Source organism: Anolis carolinensis, chromosome 3 (genome assembly GCF_035594765.1).
Source record: "Anolis carolinensis isolate JA03-04 chromosome 3, rAnoCar3.1.pri, whole genome shotgun sequence".
Classification (NCBI taxonomy): Eukaryota; Metazoa; Chordata; class Lepidosauria; order Squamata; family Dactyloidae; genus Anolis; species Anolis carolinensis.
In genome coordinates this window covers 280535606-280559085 of record NC_085843.1, presented here as the reverse complement: position 1 = coordinate 280559085, position 23480 = coordinate 280535606, and the positions used below count along the sequence as shown (strand labels likewise).

Sequence of the window (23480 nt, the reverse complement as noted above, 5' to 3'; positions counted from 1 at the left end):
CTCAAGGCTCTTCCACACAGCTATATAACCCATTTAGAATCTTATATTATCTGCTTTGAACTGGATTATCTTGACTCCACACTGCCATATAATCCACTTCAGTGTGCATACTCAACATAAAGACAACCATACAACAGATATTCAATACCACCACTACCTCAACCATTTCTCACCAACACCACCAGACAACGCCACAGCAACGCGTGGCCGGGCACAGCTAGTACCCTCTAGATTCTTAAACATCCCCTTAAACACTTTGCTGCCCACCAACCTAGCCATGTTGTGGCCAATGGAGAGTGAGTGATGGTCAAGAAACATCTGGCTATGTTACTGTAGATATAGGTCAATGAAGGCATTGTGAAGGACCTCCAAAATAGGCAAATGTGTCCATTTCAGGGGTCCTTCAGGATTCCTTCATTAATCCATGTGTCCCTTTTCCCTGAGGGATATCCAAATGCTAACACTGGGTGTCTACTTGGGCACACAAACGTTATGCCGATTCTGGAATAGTGATACTTTCCTTCTTGGCAAAAAAGAAGAGATGACTTACAGCATGAGAGAAGGAGACTCCAAATTGCGCTAAGGAATCAATGCTTCCCATCAGTTTCCGAAACATTTCATCTTCATGGGAAAATCTGTATCCAAAGCTCACAGTGCTTATCAAACTGGAGATGGCATTGCTGATCAGCAGTGAAGGGTCAAGTGGCTGCCCTGTAAATAAATTTGTATGCAGACCTCTTAAGATTATTCTATTTCGCTTGTTAATGCTAATGTCTGAATTTCATGTGGAGTCAGAGATACAACTGTGACTGCCTGGAATTTTTAAATATTAAAATACAAGTAGAACTGAAAATTCAGCAGGAGTGTTGTGCCAGCGTAAACATCTAATGTACCATTTGTTTGTGAAAAGGCCTCCACAAGCCGTCGGGCCTCCTCTTCAATTTGGAACTCCATTCCTTTCTTCCCCAGCCCCAGATTCCTCATAGTGATTATGCCAAATCGTCTCTGTTGTTTCCAGCTATGACCATTTGCAAATCCAATGCCTGCAGCAATCAAGAAACAATGAAAAAATTACTACTTGTCAATATCTTTGCCAAAATGTAGGCTTCAGGTACAGAAAATGTTTCATGGCATTCAACTACAGCCGGGCTGTGGCGCAGGCTGGTAAGCAGCTGCTGCAATAAATCACTCTGACCATGAGGTCATGAGTTTGAGGCCAGCCTGTGGCGGGGTGAGCACCCGTCAGTTAAAAATAAAAAATAGCCTCTGCTCGTTGCTGACCTAGCAACCCGAAAGATAGTTGCATCTATCAAGTAGGAAATAAGGTACCACTTATAAAAAGTGGGGAGGCAAGTTTAACTAATTTACAACGTTGGAATAAGGAAGTGAGGAAGTGCCATCAGAGTGGATGATGAAGCAGCTGCTCCCCCCTGTGGCCAGAATCGAACATCCCCACAGGAGAAGGTTAATTTGCCTCTGCGTCTGTCTGTCTGTCTGTCTGTCTGTCTCTGTCTCGGTTCGATGTGTTTATGGGCATTGAATGTTTGCCCTTATATGTATGTAATGTGATTCGCCCTATGATTCTATGAGTCCCCTTCGGGATGAGAAGGGCGGAATATAAGTACTGTAAATAAATAATAAATAATAACCAACTGAAAGTCATAGATTCTTCCAAAGCTTTACAAGTGCAAGGTTGATGGAGACTCTATCTAGAATAATACTAAAGATTTTATCATATGAGGCAGACAAACTGGCATTTCAGCTAGACCGTCACCATGATAGTCCTTATCACATAACGCCACATGCATCTTCCTATCAATTTGTTCCCACACACGCGTCCACCTCTCTCTTCTGGGGTTTGTTGTTTTATATATAATAAATATATAATAAACAATAAATAAATGATAAATCTGCATTTGCATGACTTGCTAAACAGGCTGATTTTCCTTTTTATTACATACAGCCAAAGCATCTTCTACAAAGTAAACACTGAACAACAGATTCATGTAAATGTCTTAAACAGCCACTAGGGGGCATTCAGAAAATGTTTACTGTTGCCAAATTTTTTGGATCCTCAATAAAGGGGACCCCATTTGGAGTTGGGACCCACAGTTTAAGAAGCAGTGATCTATGCTCGTCCAACTGTAGCAGAATAGCAGGTTGATATGATAAAGTCCTCTGTCTTTGACAATGGAGTATACTTTTAGAAAAGAAGCAGGCAGGCAGGCAGACAGACAGACAACCTTAGAGTCTTTTATTATTCACAGTCTCCACAGTCTTTTAATACTAAACCATTCAGAATTGGGCCATATAATACATTTCATTCTCCACTCAGAGGGTGTTAACCATCTCTATATTGGGGCTAACGGAAACCATAAATCAGATAATCACAGGAACTCCTGCGTTTGGCAGTGGCACCCAGACGTTCAGCTCTACAGGTAGCAATTGCTGTTAAGAATCTGCTATGACATTACATGAGCAATTCCGGTGACACAGATTTAATGTTTAGATGTGTCCACACCTATATTACTATATATCTTTAAACACCAGTGTGTTGTCTGTCTGCAATCCAATAGGGTTGGGTATCCAAGATAAGGCTACTCTGTTTTTTTTTTCATAATGTAAACACGTGCCTTAAAAGAAGTGTATACATCATGTGAGTGACATTCAGAAGTTGTGCATCATGCTGCATAGAACTATTCTTAATCATCAGGCAAGAAGGAAGGGAAAGCCGTGGCTCTCTTCATCCAGACGGCTGGGCCAAGGACAACTTCCATCTAGAAAACCAGTTCTTTTTCAATTCTTTCCACTGTGCTCTACAAGAGTGACCTAAGTCCATAGATGTGGTTAATGAAGGGCATTATCACAAAAGGCTCATAATATTATTTAGTGATAACATCGACTTTTAGCATGAGAAAAATTGTGCAGTTGATTTATATTATTTTTAAAAAAATATGGACAACTATTGCATTTAGGGTGGCCAGATACAAGAAGAGAGAAATATCCTGGCCTTTTAGGCCCCTTCTACACTGCCATATAGTCTATATTATCTGATTTTAACTAGATTATATGAATCAACATTTCCATATAATCCAGTTCAAAGCAGACAATCTGGATTTTATATGGCAGTGTAAGAGGGGCCTTAAAGGTTGCATAAAAGAAGGTATTTCCACAAGTGTTTTTGTTTTGTTTTGTTTTGCATAGCAACACAAGGGCCTAAACATTTTTATTTTTAAGGCACTTACCTTTTCTTTTAAAGGCATGTAAAACAAAATAAGTTACTGGTCGGTCAGCTAGCTCTTCTGAATGGTTGATCAGGCCTTCTTTCACTATTTGGAATCCAGACATAATTACGATGGGATAATGCCCGACCCATATTGTGGCAAAGTTTCCATATTTCTGAGTGACCTGTCATTGGTAGGAAACATAAAGATGAAACACCATAAGATTATTTCAAGTCAATGCACAAACATCAGTCCAGCTCCATCCTGCAGCTTCTAGACATGTAGTTTGGTTTGTAAGCATCTTGATGACACTGATTGTTTGGAGGAGCACAAGGAGTTTTTTTGCCAATAGCAAATCTAGAAAATCCTGCAAAACTAACTTTTTGTATCTTTTTCTTTTAAAAATCTGGTCACTACTTTAGCAGTTACTGGATGTCATTTTTCTGTATTTCAACAAAGCATCAGCAAAGAGACTTAATATGGAATACTATAGATTGAAACACCATTAGATGTTTCCATTAGATAGCTCCATAATTAATTGGAAAATCATCATCAAGGAACTGGTATCAGAGCAGTGCTTCAAACTGGAAGAAGGTCTCAAGTAGAAGGCTGCAGGGTTCTTTCTTGGACCTGACACTCTTGAGTATTTTCATCCATGATTTTGATGTTAGGATCGGTAAGAGCCTAACAAAGGCCTCATCTACACTGCAATATAAAAACCAAATCATCTGCTAGGAGCTTCCAGTGGCCTAGGGGATAAAAGCCTCAGGACTTGAAGGTTGGGTTGCTGACCTGAAAGATGCCAGGTTCAAATCCCACCTGGGGAGAGTGTGGATGAGCTCCCTCTATCAGCTCCAGCTCCATGCGGGGACATGAGAGAACCCTCCCACAAGGATGGTAAAACATCAAAACATCCGGGCGTCTCCTAGGCAACGTCCTTGCAGATGGCCAATTTTCTCACTCCAGAAGCAACTCCGGCTGCTCCTGACATGGAAAAAAAATCTGCTTTGAACTGGATTATATGGCAGTGTAGACTCAGGGCTTTTTTACACAGGTCCTAAAATGCGGAAGAAACCGGAATAAAAATGGGTAGCTACATGACGTTTGCCAAAAATGTGCGCTGGATTGCATTGGCTGAAAAACACGTGTTATAAAGTAGGGGTGCACGATACCATTTGGCAATACTGGATTAGGGGAAATGCATTGATTTGGCTGCCTGACCTCCAAAAATGGACTGGACAAGGGGCAGCCAAAGGCTCAGCTGGAAGCGGATCATGACAGTCAGATCTTTAGGCAAATGGGGGCAATGGGGCTGAGTGGCACACTAATTGAGGTGGGGGCTGCAGCTTTTGGGCAGGCTCAGAAATCAGGCAAGAGCAGGTGACTGGCATTGGCAGGTCCTCCTCTTCTTTCTTCCCCAGCAGCCTTCTCCATCCCTTCCTGAACCACCCGTTCCCTCGGTGAATTGCCTGCTTGAGACAAATAAGGCTGGAGATAGAAGGGCTTCCCTAGTCTTCTCCTCCAGAGAGGGCCTATGGGGAACTCGCTTTCCCAGCAGCACGTTGTGTGGCACAGACATTGGAGGAGCCTCTGCATTCCCTCCTGGGGCATGATGGGAGTTGAGGTTTTTCTCTCTGTGTTTCTCACATTTCTTTCTCAGCCAATCAGAGGCCTGGTTGACTGTGTCCATTGTCCTCCCCTCTTGAGGTGCGCTCTGGTTGGGACTTCAGTTCCCAAAACCCCCCTCTTGTGGGTTTTTTAAAATGTTATGGTAAAAACTTTAAACATTTCCAAAAGTTCATTGAATAAATAAAACATTCTAAAGCTCGGTGGGCTTGCAGTTGTAAATGTGGCCTACAAGAGAGACATGTTTCATCCTAAAAACAGCAGAAAAACGAACCTCTAAAATTTCCCTATGGGGGCCAATGGATTGAATCTTACTGGCATGAAAATGGCACCCCCCCCCCCCATTTTTGGGCATATCCCAGTAAACAGGATAGGGGTGGGCAGCCAAAAACAGGACTGAAAACAGTATGGCTTTTGCTGAGTCACACACTGCTATTAAAAGGTATACTTAAAATTCAATTTCAGTCAGAAGATGCACACATTCGCATCATTGTATATCTCTGCAATCAAGGAAAAATGTGATTTCATTTGGAATGCTCCAGCGCATGTGTGCATTTTAAAATCCCGAAACAGCTAATCTGGCTGCAAACAAATGGAGCTACAGACAAACAGATGGCTAAACGGAAGCACAAATGGAAAGTAAATCCTACAAGAACTCTCTGTAGCTTGAATTTACACAGTGGACACCAACATATAAGACAAGTGACCCCAAAGGGAAACAGGGTTCAAGAGGGAAAAGGTAAAGGCAGAAGGAGAGCGAGGGGACAATACATAAATGACAATAAATCTGCTTGTGTGCACATTAGTATACCCGCATCAGTACTTATGAGGTCTAGCACATCTCAGAGTCAATTTAAAAAGTTAAAGTAAACTTCTGGCAGATGTCCCATGTCTATCTTGTGGATATCTAAAATCCTGTACAACTAAACCTGTCAGGATGCCGAGGGAGCATTTACCGAGACTGACAGCTCCGTGTCTGGGCACTCCTTAAGGTATTGGTATTTTTTGCCTCACTTATTTGCCCCGCATCTGGAAAGGCCTCTTCTATACAGCCATATAATCCAGATTATCAAAACAGGTATTCCACATCATCTACTTTCAACTATGTTATATAAATCTACACCGTCATATAATCCAGTTCAAAGCAGATAATCTGGATTTTATATGGCAGTGTAGATCCAGCCTTAAAACCTGCATTGAATTATAAAGGCTCAAATTCTCTACAACTATAAGCAAAGCTGCAACAAGGCTTTCTGATAAGGATTCTAGTTCTGAATACCATCATCTCACTCACTGGCATCATTCTTTTGACCCATTTACCATATTGATAGATCTTCTTCACTTCACTTGATTGCTGGCCTTTAAGATGAACTGTGGGCAATTTAGGACAAGATGCATTACTTAGGCCAGTATATAATGCCCATTAACTGTATGGCCCGTCCAGGACAGAAATGCTCCACACTGACCCAAAGGTGACCACATGCACGCTGGAAAACCCACTATAGCACCAAGTTGGTGTCTACACAGTTCAAGAAAGCCTAGACCACATTGGTCCTGCCAGGCCACCTCCTCATTTTCCATGTTGCCACTGCTGCTCTCAGTTGGCCACAGAGCTCTATGTGAGCTCCTGCCCCACTTTCCCCCATGTTCTGACATCAGCCGATGGACCCATGCAACCAAGAAGAATGACCGTGTGTTCTTCCCTCCTTGTTCTTGGTCACGCAGGTGACTTTGTTGATATCAGAGCATAGTACTCATGATGACCAGAGCTGTGTGGCTTGCTGGGAATGCGAACAGTGACAACATGGAAACAGTCTCCTTTCCCTTGTGCTCATTACTTCAAGGAAAGGGTGATGGTGGTGGCCTCCCATATGGGACCTCGTCCAGCTGTCCACACTACTCTGAAACTAGGAGATACTCCAGAGTTTCAAGCAAACTTCAGAACATCCTACAACTTCCTCTAGGGCCCCTTCTACACTGCCATATACAATCCTTGTCTGCTTTGAACTGGATTATATGGGAGTGTAGATTCATGTAATCCAGTTCAAAGCAGACAATATGAATGGGGCCTGAAGGGAAAAAGCCACTTTATGCCAGGAAAATGGAAAGAAAAAGGAAGAGATACCGACCAAGGGCGAGATGGATGGACGGTATCCTTGAAGTGACTGGCTTGACCTTGAAGGAACTGGGGGCGGTGACGGCCGACAGGGAACTCTGGCGTGGACTGGTCCATGAGGTCACGAAGAGTCGGAGACGACTAAATGACTGAGCAGCAACTGGCAATATTCACCGTAATAAGCACAACAACACCATAAGGGGCTGGGCTGTGGCGCCGGCTGTTAAGCAACCAGTTGCAGCCAGCTGCAATGAATCACTCTGACCAGGAGGTCATGAGTTCAAGGCCAGCTCGGAGCCCCGTGTTTGTCTTGTCTTTGTTCTATGTTAAGACATTGAATGCTTGCCTTATATGTGTAATGTGATCTGTCCTGAGTCCCCTTCGAGGTGAGAAGGGCGGAATATAAATACTGTAAATAAATAAATAAATAAGGACAATCAGGAATCAATAATTATTAGTCTGAGTTTTTATGGCAATGTAGACTCAACAGTTATGCATATGTAACTGAATAGCTGGATAGAATATCAGTAATGACTATGATGATGATCACCATCATGCAGAGGTATTTGTCTTCTTTAAGGACAGTATAACCTAGAAAGCCAGAACTTCACGTTTTAGAAGTCTGAAGATGCACTGTGGTAGAGCTTGCCACGCAAACAGAAAATCAAGTGAATGGGGAATGCCAACTACTTATCACTCATTATGTTTATGAGTAGCTTCCCAAGATTGTACTAGGGAGGAGCACTTGTTGACAAACATGGTTGCACAAGGCTTGTGGAAATTGCAAATGGTTGGGGTTCCATCAATATGAGCAGGCCATCTCCATATATCGTGGAAAATGCTGTTTCCTTCTCAGTCTTGAAGGAGAGTTAATACCATTCCAGTTTTCTTTTGTACATGAGATGCAAACCATCACAGGGACCAAAATGTTTCACCTTAGATACTGACTTCACCCACACCTTTGTAGGTTTGTCAACATTGCATCTTGACAGCATCTCCTCTACACCTTCTTGGTCACAGTAAATTAATAGACTGGCTTGGATTCATTATGAATGGGTGTCATCTTCTTTATACTTTCGGCCTCCCTTTTCTAGGCAAAACACCAACCTATAATTTTTTCTCCAGATTTTAAACAGTTGTTTGTATTCCTTCTTCTCTTTCTTCTTATCTTTGCCGTTTCCTCACTCAGGAGCAATTCAAAATGTTTAAATTGTATCAGGATTTTCCAAGAAGCATGGGGGTTAGATTCATTTTAATTAGGGTTATCTTCTTTGTATGTGGGGACAGTCCTTAATACAAAGTGAAGTGACAAGATTGTTCCTCCTCAATAGGGATCTAAGTTGAGAGAGGGGTGCATCTACACTGTAGAATTAACATAGTGTGACACCACTTTAACTCCCAAGACTCAATACTATGGAATCATGGGAACTGTAGTTTTACAAGGTCTTTAGCCTTCTCTGCTAAAGAATGCTAGTGTCTCACCCAACTGCAACTCCCAGAATTCCATATCATTCAGCCCTGACAGTTAGTAGTGTCGAAATACACTTATTCTGCAGCTGAACTGTATAGAGAAAGACAAAGGCTCCAACGACACTGTAAACCAATGCAATCTGAAACTCATATAAATCAATTCAATTGAATCAAATTGCATTGTATTAGTCTACACTGGCCATATGATGCAGTTTAACAGCATTGAAGCACATTATATGGCTGTGTAGATAAACCCTTAGTCTATACTGACCTTGGCCCCATCTACACTTCCAGATGATCTGCTTTGAACTGGACTATATGGCAGGGTACACTCATATAACCCAGTTCAAAGCAGATAATATGGATTTAGAAACTGGATGATATGGCAGCATAGATGAGGTCAGAGAGAGGGAGAAAGAGATTTTAACATAGTGCACATTCTGGTTCACTAGACAATAATAAAAAACTCAGATCTTCACTTTTCAGAAAGTCCTACACTCCCTCCTTGCTCAGCACATTAACTAACCATTCTAACCACATGCAACCACTTTTCAGAAAGTCCTAGACACCCTCAGCACATTAACTAACCATTTTAACCATATGCAACCAGCCATAAAGGCCCACAATTAATTAATGCTAAATTCTGCACAATCCATGGAAATCGGTGCATAAAAGCCAGATCAATTTCATAGGGTTTTGTTAGACAAGGAATACTCAGAGATAATTTGCCATTGCTCTCTGCTGCAATATATCCCAAAGCATCTGATATACTTTTGTGGTCCTCTTTTGTATATGAGATGAAAAGGGATGCCAATGTCTACCACCACAGGTAGAAAGGACCTGACTCTCTTTAGCAACACTGCAATAACAAAATTTGGAGCCATAGATATAGAGATAATGTTAAAAGAGATTTTGATCTTTTGAAAAAGTTGCAGATGCAACTGAACTGGGCATTTCTCTTGCCACTTACCAGTACATCTTTCTCTCCTGCTAAAGTGCTTCCATAGAAATGAATACAGTGTTCCTTCACTTATTGCAGGGGTTAGGTTCCAGGACCACCCACAATAAGTGAAAATCCATGAAATAGGGACGCTATATTTATTTTAATATTTATACATTATTTTAGTAGTTATACACTATTTTAAGTCTTTATCAACCAATCATGTTTTGATAAATTGCCTCCTTCTCCTTCCGTTGCTGCTTGGGCTCCTTTTCTCTCCCTTCGGCTTCTCCTTCCTCCCTTCCTTAGGCTGTAAATTGTAATTTTTTTATGATTTATAATAGTCTTTTAGAGTTTATTGAAAAACCGCAAAACAGCAAATCTGCGAAAAGTGAACCACGAAGTAGTGAGGGAACACTGTATAGAAAATATCAGTGTAATATATTCAACTCAATAGAATACAATTAACGATACAATTAACGAAGATTAAACGATAATGACGACCCGGACTGATTTACGGCTACAGCACGAGGATTTTGGAGGAATGGATTTTAATCATATGTTTTTATTTTTTATATTGTTTTAATTGTTTTATTGGATTTTTATAGCTGTTTTAATTATGTATAGGCATCGAATTGTTGCCAATTTTGTACGCCGCCCTGAGTCCCTTCGGGTGAGAAGGGCGGGATATAAATGTTGGAAATAAATAAATAAATAAATAAATAGTAAGCAATGGCCTTTAAAGAATGTCCAGCACATGCTTAATTCTACCCCTGCAGATTGCTCATTAGGTTTTCTAAGTTAAGCAAGAGGGTTCAAGTGTCTTGCATTTGGTTTCCCTTAATCGTGCTTAGGTGCAAAAGCAGATGGAAGGCCTTCCATCCATATCAACTGTCACTGCCCTGGCCTTGTGGGGAGAGAAGAAGAGGCAGGCACAATTTATTTATCTAGTTAGTTAGTTAGTTATTGCAGTATTTCTACCCCTCCCTTCTCATCCAATAAGGGGACTCAGGGCGGCTTACAATATACAACGCGTTGTCGTCGTCGTCTCATTCGTTCAGTCGTTTTCGACTCTTCGTGACTTCATGGACCAGTCCATGAATATATACAACGCATATATAAATAATCACAGTAACATACAATAAGGCGTATTTTGAATCCGATTCCATCATGCCTAATGCCTATGCCCAGAAGCAGATGAAAGGGCCTCTCTCCAATCCAGATACCTCTGCCCTGACCTCAGAGGTTATGAAGAAGAGGCAGAACAGCTCCATCAAGGCTAGACCCAGGCCACATCTACACTGCCACAGAAAATCCACATTATCTGCTTTGAACTGGATTATATGAGTCTGCAATGCCATATAATCTTGTTCAAAGCAGATAATCTGGATTCAGAAACTAGATTATATGATAGTGTAGACTGAGCCTCAGAAGCAAATGAAAGGCCCTCCAACTGCCGTTGACCTGATCCTGGAAGAAGAGGAGGCAGTATTTTCTGTACCTAATCTCCTTCCATCCCCTTTTGACTGTGTGTCATCTAGAGTAGAAACCTGAGAACAGAAAACGGCTGATTAAAACATTTGTAAACCACTTTGAGAATCTTTGTTACTAAACAGCAAAGCATAAGTATTCTATATAAACACATTAAAAAGGTAAAGGTTTCCCCTGACATTAAGTCCAGTCATGACCGACTATGGGGGTTGATGCTCATCTTCTTTTCTAAGCCAAAGAGCCAGCGTTGTCCATAGACACCTCCAATGTCATGTGGCCGGCATGACTGCATGGAGCGCCGTTACCTTCCCGCTGGAGTGGTACCTATTGATCTACTCACATTTGCATGTTTTCGAACTGCTAGGTTGGCAGGAGCTGGAGCTAACAGCGGGCACTCATTCCGCTCCCGGGAGTTGAACCTGGAACCTTTCGGTCCGCAAGTTCAGCAGCTCAGCGCTTTAATACACTGTGCCACCAGGGGCATTATCAGGATGCAAAACACCAGGGCTTCCAACAATGGAAAATAAAACCCTGGGATGCATCTATGCTGTAGAATGAATCTGTTTTAATTGCCTTGGTTCAATGCTATGGAATCCTGGAGGCTGTTGGTCTTGAACCTTCTCTACCAAAGAATGTTGATGCCTCACAGAATTACAAATCCCAGGATCACATAGCATTGAGCCATGGCAATTAAATTAGAGGAGCTCTGGGTGCTCCTGAAGCAACTTACCCTTTCGCTTTGGCTCAGCAGCAAGATGACTGCTTCATGACCCTCATTTTGGCAAAGTAATTTAGCCAAAAAAGGTGAGTATTAGATTCGAGTAAATGGGGTAATACTTTTGTAGACAATTAAACATATTTACCATAGACCCACAAATCAAACCAGGGACCCTTCACATAATATATCGTAATTTTCCCATAATCTGGAAGCCTACTTTTTCTTACCAGAAATGAACAATGCCTTAAGCATCTGTTCGAAGGAACCATAGAATTGTTCTGTGGGATCTAGATGCCTAGAGAAGTCATCTCCAGCACAATTTTATGCTCAACGTCTAGTGGAATTTCTAGTGCAGAGTGACCATAGAATAAAGGCCTCGGGAAAGAACTTCAATATGCATTGCTAGGTCTGTCAGAACAATGTTATGGCTTTCCAAGCTGTTTGCATGTCATTGTCAATGATTCCACATTCAAAAAAATCATGTAAAAAGCAAGCCTAGTGTAGTTTTATACTATTTACCATTTCCTCTATCTGGTCATGCTTACATATTACATACTGACAGGTTCCTCTTTGCCACGGAACTCTGAAGACCAGGGTTTGAATCCTTGTGCCATTATTTAGAATAATATGTTGTTGTTATTCCAGTTGTATCTTTTCATGCTTGGTCAACAACAATTCCAATGTGCTCCCTTTGATTCACCATGTCATTTCAACCTGTTGCATTTCCTTGTGCCCTTTGAGTTCTCTTGCAAACACCCACATGTGCAGATATTCATCTTTGCAGGGCTCCCTGCTCTACCCACAGGAATAACCCAGCGCAAGAATGCAACTTCATCACAGAATGTGCTTGTGTCAGACACCCTGAAACTCTGAATCACATGCTTTTGTACTGTACTTTAATTGGTTTTGTAATCTGAGGTGTCATTTTATGTAATTTCGTTTCTGTTTCACCTTTACTAACAACGATACGCAGGTGGTGAACATTTGTTATTTCACTATGCAGAGTAGTGTCAATAGGATTAGTGTTGCCTGTTGCAGTAACTCATGATATCTTCCCTTTATAGGTATTGGTTATCACCTATAAAGCCCTAAATGGTTTGGGTCCAGCCTATCTTAGTGATCGCATCTTCAACTATGAACGTGCACGAACTTTAAGATCTGCCAGGGAGGCCCTTCTCTCGCTCCCACCGCCGTCACAAACATGGTTGGTGGGGACGAGGGAGAGGGCCTTCTCGGTGGTGGCTCCCCGACTTTGGAACTCCCTTCCAAGAGAAATTAGATTAGCCACCACCTTGGTCGCGTTCTGGAAAGACCTGAAAACTTGACTATTCCATTGTGCCTTTAACTGATGGGTTACATTTTGACTTGGCCCTTCTATCCCTACCTTAATACCTAACCTCTGCACTTTATTACCAGTCCCTTGTGTCCTGTTTTGTCTTTCAAGAACAGTATTAAAACACAGTGGTAAGTAAATGAAAACTGCTTTACTTCAGCAAAACATAAAGTACAGCACACTCAGTGGAATAATGCAAAATGAAGCAAGGAAGTCTTTAGGGCAAGCACAGTTCTTAGTCTCTGATAAATTCCCAAATCAAATAGTGGTCTTACTTCATACAAAGAAACAGCAATAAATCCTTAGTAGTAGTTTCCCAGAGGCAGGCTTGAAGCAGGCACAAGGGGAGCGAAGAGTCTGTTTGCTACCAGCAAGAGCTGGCTGCACCTGCTTCTGCTTTATAGTCCTGAGTCCCCCACAGCTACTAGGGCAGTTCCTAATTACTAATTCTGGCAGCTATTCTATCTGAACAACGTCTCTGCTATGTTTCCTTTCATCTCTTCTGAAAAGTGGGTACGTGCAAAATCTCCTCCTCAGATTCCAACTGCCCCTCTGATTCATGAACACTTTCCTGCTCCCCTTCCTCTCCTGAAGAAGAGGAATCCCTAACACCTTGTACCAATGGCCTTGCAGTATATTGCACACACTCTATTATGCACTGCCTTCAGCACTGAATACGCCCATTGTGCCCAGCTATTAGTTATAGACTGTTGAGTTATATTTTTATGATGTTTTATGTTTTTATGTGTTAAATACTGAAATTGCAATGTATTTTATGCTGAGATAGTTCACTGTTGTTACTGGGCTTGGTCCCCATGTAAGCCGCCCTGAGTCCCCTTGGGGAGATAGGGCAGGATATAAGAATAACATTATTGTTATTGACACAAAGACACAGTATGACACAGTAAACAAGATCTATATGCTGGATTTCGTATCACAAAATCACAAGTCAAACACTTCCCAAGAGTTTAGAACTGTCTGATGTATTTTTGGATGATGCACGCAGATCCCAGTAAGGTGGCCTTTTGCAGTTGACAGATCGTAACTTTGTCAATGTAATTTTGTACAAGAAGACTGCACTACAAACTAGAGCTGACAGCTGGCACAACAAAATGTTACTACTACTACTACTAATATGGGCCTCTTCCTATAACAGACAAGACCACAATGTTGTAGCTAAAATATCAGAATTGACAAGACTCTATTGCATGCTGAAATTGTACATGTGTGTGTGCATGTACACGCAAAGACAGAGTGCCTGGATCCTTTCTCCTGATGCTGTCCAAGAATTGCATTGTCCAAGAACAGCAGCGAAGCAAGACTGACCAGTTAGAAAACAGGGAAAGCTCTAGGAATTCAAAATGTATGGTTAGTCCACCCAACAGCAGGAAATGTGTATCTCAGCAATCAGAATGGCAAATTAAGCCCATATTTACTTTCATTGATCAAAGTACACCACACAAAGACAAGTGTATTGGCATAGAGTGGGGGAAAATACTCATTCTTTAAACAAAAGGGGACAGGTCAAAAAGCAGGAGATGAAACACTCTGTGTAAATGTGTGGGACAGAAGAGGAAGAACTTTGGGGGTGTGGGGTATCTGAGCACACACAAAGGAGCAGAGGACATAGTTGAATCACTGCAAAGAAATCCAGCCAAGCAAGCAATGACAGAGCTCTTCCTGCCAGCCTTCAGTGAGCCAAGGGAGCAAAGGCAGTAATTCAACATTACTTGACTGCTTTGCCTGCCTTCTTGCCCACCACTTTCCAACCCCAATGGTTGTTCTCACCCCCTTTATTGATGTCACTTGCTGCACCCAACACTCTGTACACCCAGGTAGTAATGCTGAAAATTTTATTGTTCTGCTAATTAAGGCCCCCGGTGGTGCAGCGGATTAAACTGCTGAGCTGCTGAACTTCTGACCGAAAGGTCAGCAGTTCAAATCCGGGGAGCAGAATGAGTGCCCACTGTTAGCCTCAGCTTCTGCAAACCTAGCAGTTCGAAAACATGCAAATGTGAGTAGATCAATAGGTACCGCTCTGGTGGGACGGTAACAACGCTCCATGCAGTCATGCTGGCCACATGATCGAGGAGGTGTCTATGGACAATGCTGGCTCTTCGGTTTATAAATGGAGATGCGCACCAACCCACAGAGTTGGCCACGACTGGACTTCATGTCAAGGGAAAACCTCTACCTTTACTAATTAGACGCATGTTATTTCAGTCTGAGTGGGTAACAAGAGTGAAGAATCAAGCAAATATCACTAGTAGTTTTGCTGTCATCTCATTAAATCAATTCTAACAGAATTGCTGTAGAAATGTGAAGTCTCTTTCACAATCCATAGTCGTAACACTTTGATACCTCTTTAAGTATCCAGGCTCTAAGTATCCTACAGGATCCTGAATTTAATGTAATTTAATTTAATGGGATATTAAACCACTCTGACAATCCCTAAACTACAAACTCCAGCTATGTAATTTGACAGAGTTGAATTTGTGGGCTAGTCCATGAGATCATGAAGAGTCGGAAGCAACTGAATGAATAAACAACAAAAATATTGCTGCACATAAGACTAATTGCCCAGAATACTTTTGTGCACAGCACCAATATAGATAGTGGCAAAAGGACAAGAAAGATTCCAAGGCCCTGAAAAAAAGCAATGCTTTGTCAAACTGGGCTACTTGGAGGTGACTGGTTTTCTATAGCTTTCCTCATTACTGTCAGTGTGATTGTGAAATAACAACAATGTGTAGCATGCCAAGTCAATGGCATACACACTCTTTCTCCTTCTAATTTGAAGTTTGATCTCAGATAATGGTCCGGCAAGGCTCATGCCATCTTGGCTGGACCAACCAGTTTCCAAACCACCACAACCATGGGTTTCATATGCTACATTTCTACTCCAGACTCACCCCATATTAACCAACTAATGTAGATGAGACCTCTTCGTCTTTGTGAAATGTCCAAAGTTCTCGGGACTCATGTTTTGCTGTGATATTAAGCTACCTCTAGCTGGAAACACTCATTATGTGGCTGGTGGAAAGTGTAGATTCATGTTCCATAGCCAGAAGCAGACCGATGACATCAATCAACAACGACCACATCAGAACTTGACAGAAGATGGCATTGGCTTACATCTGAGTACAGGACATAGCTGGACACTTCTCTTGTTCCCACACTTTCACCAACAACAAAATGGCCCTTTGTGGTAAAAAGGAGGTATCAAGGGAACTTGGACTATAGGATTGGATTTACAATCTGTGATTTACACAGACCCCCATGTGGAACATGAGGTCTGAATGTCATTGGACTCACAAACTTTGATTAGAAGAGTGATGCCTTCTATGCATATGTGTGTTTGTAACATGTTGATTATATTCTTTTGGATTCTGCTTTAGGAATCTCTTTCCTTTCCTATGTAAGGAAGATGTTGGTTTAGAATCATTAAGTATATTTTGAACCTTTCCAATCCTTGTCTGTACATTGAATGTTCCGTGACTTTAGCATATACAGTGTTCCCTCACTTGTCGCAGGGGTTACGTTCCAGGACCACCCACAATAAGTGAAAATCCACGAAGTAGGGACGCTATATTTATTTTAATATTTGTATATTATTTTAGTAGTTATACACTATTTTAAGTATCAACCAATCGTGTGTTGATAAATCGCCTCCTTCTCCTCCCATTGCCACTTAGGTTCCTTTTCTCTTCCTTTGGCTTCTCCTTCCTCCCTTCCTTAGGCTGTACATTATAATTTTTTATGATTTATAATAGTCTTTTTAGAGTTTAATGAAAAACCGCAAAACAGCGAATCCGCAAAAAGTGAACTGCAAAGTAGTGAGGGAACACTGTATATGAAAAACTGTCTTATGGTTTATATTATTAGATTATATTTATGTTTATAGTGGCCTCTTGCCCTTGCATTTCAGGGAATCCCTTCTCTGTATTGCTTATTGCAACTTAGAAAGGAGATATTGCCACAAAACTATGAGTTGTGGAGTAGTAAGCAAGGAGCCACCCTCTTGCTATTTTGCCAAGCTGTAGCTTCAATAGACATACTGGCAGGTCAATTCTTATATTCACATCACAAGGATTTTTTAGCACATAACAAATCATCTCACAAAACGTGCATTCCAACCCGTCATTTTACACCTCAGAGGCTTGAGAACCAGCCTGGCAGACCAGTATCACCACTCACAGTTGTCTGTGGGTTTATAGCCGGCGTCACAAACTGTGTTTGTATTTGACTGCCTTCTGCTCCCCAACTTCTATTCCTGACATGCATAATGGTCTAACTTTATCTCCATCAGTGTCTCTGGAGAAGTGAACGAAAAGCCATGAAAGTTGAAATAAATCAGTTACTCTCAGTAGTGCTTCTTTCCCTTTTTGTTATTTTACATATAATCTATCTATATATATAAAAGAGTGATGGAATCCTGGCGACCGACAAAACAACAAAACTAAACACCCCACAACCTCGAAAATTGACTGCACAACCCCTCATCCACTCCTCTAGGTTGATACAACAAAAAGAAAAGAAAAATAAAGTCCTAATTAGAGGGAGAGGAATAATTGTTTTTATCCAATTGCTGCCAGTTAGAAGGCTAAGCTCTGCCCACTTGGTCTCCTGGCAACCCACTCAGCCCAGGGGACAGGCAAAGTTAGGCCTCACTTAGGCCTCTTCCACACTGCCTATAAAATACAGACACCACCAGATAATGCCACAGTAATGCGTGGCCGGGCACAGCTTGTGTGTGTGTGTGTGTGTGTGTGTGTGTGTGTGTGTGTGTGTGTGTATGGGTAATGGAATCACGGCCCGGACAAAACAACTAAACTAAATGCCCCACAACCTCAAAAATTGACAGCACAACCTCTCATTCATGCTTCTACGTTCATACAACAAAAAGAAAAGAAAAATAAAGTCCTAGACACAGCAACGCGGGGCTGGGCACAGCTAGTACAATAGTAATAACTTTGTTCTTATACTCTGCCTCCATCTCCCCGAAGGGACTCGAGGCGGCTTACATGGAGACGTACCCAACAACAACATAAGTTTACATACAATCAGTAAACAATATAAATATAAACAACGTAACACAACAATGCCTTTAAAAACTTTTAAAGCCTGAACATCAATTGCTACATATACAGAGTGTGACTGGTGCAAAAACTCTGAATAAGTTCCATGAATAGAATCAGGATGAGCAGGGGAAGAACAAGGGAACGGTCTCCTTTTCCATTTCACAGGTGTCTTCCAGCAGGTATCACGGAAAGAACTATGATCTAAGAGCCCACCCACTAAACTTCAGATAGCTAAGAGAAGTACCTTTGTGAGAGTATCTGTAGAAAATCTGATCCCAGTGCACCACAGGGTTCCAATGAGAGGCAGAGGAAGGGGTCCAGGTGGAAACTTTCTGTGTTTTGTCAGCAGTTTCAGATAGGACCGAACCAGAAGACCCACCAGAAGAACAAGTAAAGATATCCAGAGGCCCACCATTCTCCTGCCCTTTCTTCCTTTTCTCTCTCTCTCTTGGAATCTTTCCAGTATCCTCAGATTGTTTAAGTGCAGAGTGCTTTTCCTCTCCTTAGAGGCATGGAGTTGTCTTTTATAATCCCTAGATTAAGAATGTAAGCAACAACCCTTGCGCCACTGCCAATTAAGCATTACAATATGTCACTCCTTCTTTTAGGGATGAGGCTGCAATTATGGAAGAGGATTAAATCCTGTATGTGTCACCTGGAAAAGTAAAGGAAGAGAGTTGACCCGAACATTTCACCGTTTCCATTGGCAGGAGATGCTTGCCATGGCTATCTGAATGCAATGCTAAACCCCTAGGTTGCGTAGGCACCTCAAAACCACACTGGAGCCCCAGAATATAAGCAAGCAAGTTATTTATTGAAGATTATGAGTAAGCACAAGCAAATAAAGTTGAGAGTCAGTAAAACAGGTTTAAATCCACAAGAGCAAGGTATTTGAAGTTCATGAATCAAGTGTCTATAGAAACCACTTCAAAGAGCATAGTCCCAAACTGGATATCAAAAGAAGTCCCAAAAAATGTCAAGAATAGTCCACACTAGATTATTTCCAAGGCATGAATCCAGGATAACCACAGGAAGACAAGACTCGAGTGCAGGAATAACTCCAAGAGAATCCAAGGTATAAGTCAATGATGAAACACAAGGCAAGGGTCTTGACTAGAATAAAAAAAAAACCAAACAGCAAAGTCACTGAAATCTGACTGGAAACACAAGCCAAGGCAATGGCTGGAACTTGAAGCAGGATACACAGGAACACAGAGCAAAGATCCTTCTTTCTTGAATAAGCAATGTTACCACCTCTGCTATGGCAGAGCAAAACAAGGCATTTTAAGGAAAATCCAAGATCTTCCTCTCATGAGAAAACTATTCATTAGAGCGCTTCAAAAGCAATTGTTTGCTTCTCCACAAACATTCTCGTTCCCTCCTTTGGTGAGTTATTGCTCCCCTCCTGTCAAACTCATTATCCTCCTCTAAACTAGAATGTCCATCTGGCACCTGGAGATCTGACCTTGACTGCTGGGAGGAATGTGGTTCACAATGCATGCTCGCAACCATTTGGTCTCTGGTCCTAGAATCCATTGGGACAAACTCTGGCTGCATTTCAGGCCCAAACCCAGAGTCTTCTGGCAAAACAGGTGCAGGACCAATCACTGGCTGAATGGGCCCAATCTCAGACTCAGGCTGGGCTACAACATTTAGGGTATATCTAGTCTACACTATATAACTAATGCAGGTTTACACCACTTGAAATGCCATGGCTTAATGTTATGGAGTCACATGAGTTGTATTTTGTTTGGTTTGCTGTAAGTCTTTCGGGCTGTATGACTATGGTATTTTGTTTGGTTGGATGGATGCTGCAAGTCGCTTCTGCTTGTGAGAGAATCAGCTGTCTACTAAGACTTTGCTCAGAGGACACACAGATATGTTACAATCCTCCAAGGAGGCTTCTCTCAGCTACTGGTCAAAGGATATTTAATATAACGCTATTTAACTTTGTGTTTTTAAATACAACTGTACCCTCAGTTCACTTCTGACACAATAAATAAATGAGTTGTAGTTTTACAAAGACTTTAGCCTTCTAGACTCCTTGGCAATGAGCTATGAGTTTTTATGGTTTAATGTATTGTTTTGTTTAAGGCAATTGTTTTGTATAACTGTTGATTTTACCATGTTTTTATTGCAATATGTTTCAATTGTTTTACTTGTCCTGTATTTTCAGGCTTTTGTCCCATGTTAACCGCCCCGAGTCCCTGCTGGGAGATGGTGGCGGGATAGAAAAATAAAGTTAGTTAGTTACTTACTTACTTACTATGGTAGTTGACATGGTGTCAAACTGCATTAATTGTATTGCCAATACAGTAGAGTCTCGCATATTCAACCTTTGCTTATCCAACATTTTGTATTATCCAACGCAGTCTGCCTTTTAGTAGTCAATGTTTTTGTAGTAAATGTTGCGATATTTTGGTCCAAAATTCATAAATATAGTAGAGTCTCACTTATCCAAGCTTCACTTATTCAATGTTCTGTATTATCCAATGCAGTCTGCCTTTTAGTAGTCAATGTTTTTGTAGTAAATGTTGCAATATTTTGGTGCTAAATTTGTAAACACAGTAATTACTTCATAACATTACTGTGTATTGAACTGCTTTTTCTTTCAATTTGTTGTAAAACATGATGTTTTGGTGCTTAATTTTTAAAATCATAATGTAATTTGATGTTTAATAGGCCTTTTTCTTAATCCCTCCTTATTATCCAACATTTTCGCTTATCCAATGTTCTGCCAGCCCGTTTATGTTGGATAAGTGAGACTCTACTGTACAGTAATTACTACATAACATTACTGTGTATTGAACTACTTTTTCTGTCAATTTGTTGTAAAACATGATGTTTTGGTGCTTAATTTGTAAAATTAGAATGTAATTTTATGTTTTAAAGGCTTTTCCTTAATCCCTCCTTATTATCCAACATTTTCGCTTATCCAAGGTTCTGCTGTCCCGTTTAAGTTGGATAAGCTGAATATATCCTTTGAAACTGACTGGGATTGACTTTCAATGCTGCACAGAGCTGTTTTTGATGTCTCTGTGTAATCTTTTAATTAATTATGTTTTTAATATTATTAAGTAATTGTTTTTAAATAGCTTTTTCATCGATACGTTTAGTGAAATTTCTGTGTAGTTTTTCTGGGAAGTGAAACTATACAGTGAAGTGAAGAATGCTAAATATTTTTGCATCTCTATAATGGGATACACACCCTGGTAAACATGGAGCACTGCCTCATACATGACACTCCAGTGCCTCCTACTCCAGGGAGCTACAAAAGCAACAACTTGCTTCCCAAGAGTTCCTGAGTGGCATCATCATCATCATCGTCATCACCTTCCCACATTTCTTTCTAGTCTGGGACTCCAGGCATCTCAGGCCCTTTCTACACTGCCATATAATCCAGTTCAAGACAGATAATCAGAATTTTATATAGCAGTATATATAGGACTTGTGTGTCCTTCTGTTTGTCAGAGTGAGTGTATATCTTTATGTAAGCAAGTCTTCTGGCCGTAAGGAGCAAAGCTAACTAATTGCCGATTGTTGTCTATGGAATCTAAAGCAAAACACTTGTAGGGAAGAGAATGTTTTATTATTTATTTATTTATTTATTTATTTATTTACAGTATTTATATTCCGCCTTTCTCACCCCGAAGGGGACTCAGGGCGGATCACATTATATGCATATAGGGCAAACATTCAATGCCCATATACACATAGAACAAAGACAGAGACAGGCGCAGAGGTAATTTAACCTTCTCCTGAAGGGATGTTCAATTCTGGCCACAGGGAGAGCAGCTGCTTCATCATCCACTCTGACCGCACTTCCTCATTCAAACGTCGTAAATTAGTTAAACTTGCCTCCCCACTTTATAAGTGGTACCTTATCTCCTACTTGATAGATGCAACTATCTTTTGGGTTGCTAGGTCAGCAACGAGCAGGGGCTATTTTTTATTTTTAATTGACGGGTGCTCACCCTGCCACGGGCTGGCCTCGAACTCATGACCTCATGGTCAGAGTGATTTATTACAGCAGGCTGCTTACCAGCCTGCACCACAGCCCGGCCCCCGACATATTATCACATGTCGATTGCTGTCGATGGAATCTAAAATGAACACTTGTGGGAAAGAAAACTTTTCATCATCACATTTTCAAAGACAAATCCCATGAGGGTAGACCTGACTGTGAGGAACCCAGCTCTAGACACATGGAGAATTAATTTGGATAGAGTTTCACAAGCATTTTACCTAAAGTTCAGACTTCGCTGAGGCTGCCTTGGTAGCCTCAAGGGACAAATTCTTCCTTTTAAGACTGGTTTTTAGTACTGCCAATGCAATCCAGCAGATCTTTTATTAGTATTTAATGTAGTATGTGTGTATATACCTTCAAAGCAAAATTACTTGGCAAGACACCATGTATGTATGATATATCTAGTGGTGTGCATTTGTATGGAATCACTGTTTCGTTTTGTTTAGTTTCATTCGTTCTGTATCAGTTTTGTATTTGTCCCAGTTTCCAAAAATGGGGCGCCCGTACGAATAGAATTTTCGTCTGGCTTACAAAAAAAATGAACATTTTCAGACCATTGGCTCCAATGGGAGTGCTTCCAAGGCTCACCCCCCCCTGCTCATTTTTTGGGCTAGAGGGGTGAAAATCGCCACACAGAGAGAGCATTTCGACCCGTTTTAGCCCATCAACTTTTAAAACGTTTGGGTCTTCCTCAGAGTACTATTGTTATTAATAATATTATTATTAACACCCATTGGCACACATCAGATGTCATGGGGAAACAACCCTCTCTCGGACTCAGTTTAGAGTCCCAGAATAACTATTGTTATTAATATTAATATTATTATTAACACCCATTAGTACACATCAGATGTTATGGGGAAGCAGCCCTCTCTCAGACTCAGCTTAGGGTCCCAGAATAACTATTGTTATTAATATTAATATGAACACCCATTGGTACACATCAGATGTCATAGGGAAGCAGCCCTCTCTCAGACTCAGCTTAGGGTCCCAGAATAACTATTGTTATTAATACTATTATTAACACCCATTGGTACACATCAGATGTCATAGGGAAGCAGCCCTTTGTCAGTACCTGCTTATTGTTACGCAGCCCGAAAGGAAAACAAAAGCAAGCACGACCATTCAGTTTTCTCTTTCACGTCGCCTTTTGTTTTGTCCGAAAATGGCATCTTTCGTTTAGTGCATCTGAATGGATGATACCAAATGAATAGACGAATGTAACAGATGAAACAAATACTATGCACATCACTAATATCTACACTAACAGGCCACTAACAGATCTCTAACTATCAAAATCCAATATTAATGTAGTATATTGTTTATTTTTTAAATTTTTTATTAATTTATCAATCAAAATGTATAGGTTTACATTCTGTCCTCCTTTTACAATATCTTAAAGGTATCATATTGTATACAATCCGACAGTAAAAAAAAAATCAAAAACATCTTTA

At 41.0% G+C, this 23480-nt stretch overlaps 1 protein-coding gene across 1 annotated transcript; it reads right to left on the bottom strand.

Annotated features, from left to right (window-relative positions):
• Position 1: 1 nt before the first annotated feature.
• On the bottom strand, positions 2–18613 carry LOC107983208 (cytochrome P450 2J2). Its single transcript, XM_016995704.2, has 4 exons — positions 18244–18613; positions 3246–3408; positions 894–1043; positions 2–711 (listed from the first exon to the last, which is right to left on the bottom strand). Exons 1-4 carry the CDS (start codon positions 18412–18414, stop codon positions 491–493), a joined length of 705 nt encoding a protein of 234 aa, XP_016851193.1. The 5' UTR covers positions 18415–18613; the 3' UTR covers positions 2–490.
• Between the last annotated feature and the right edge of the window lie 4867 nt (positions 18614–23480).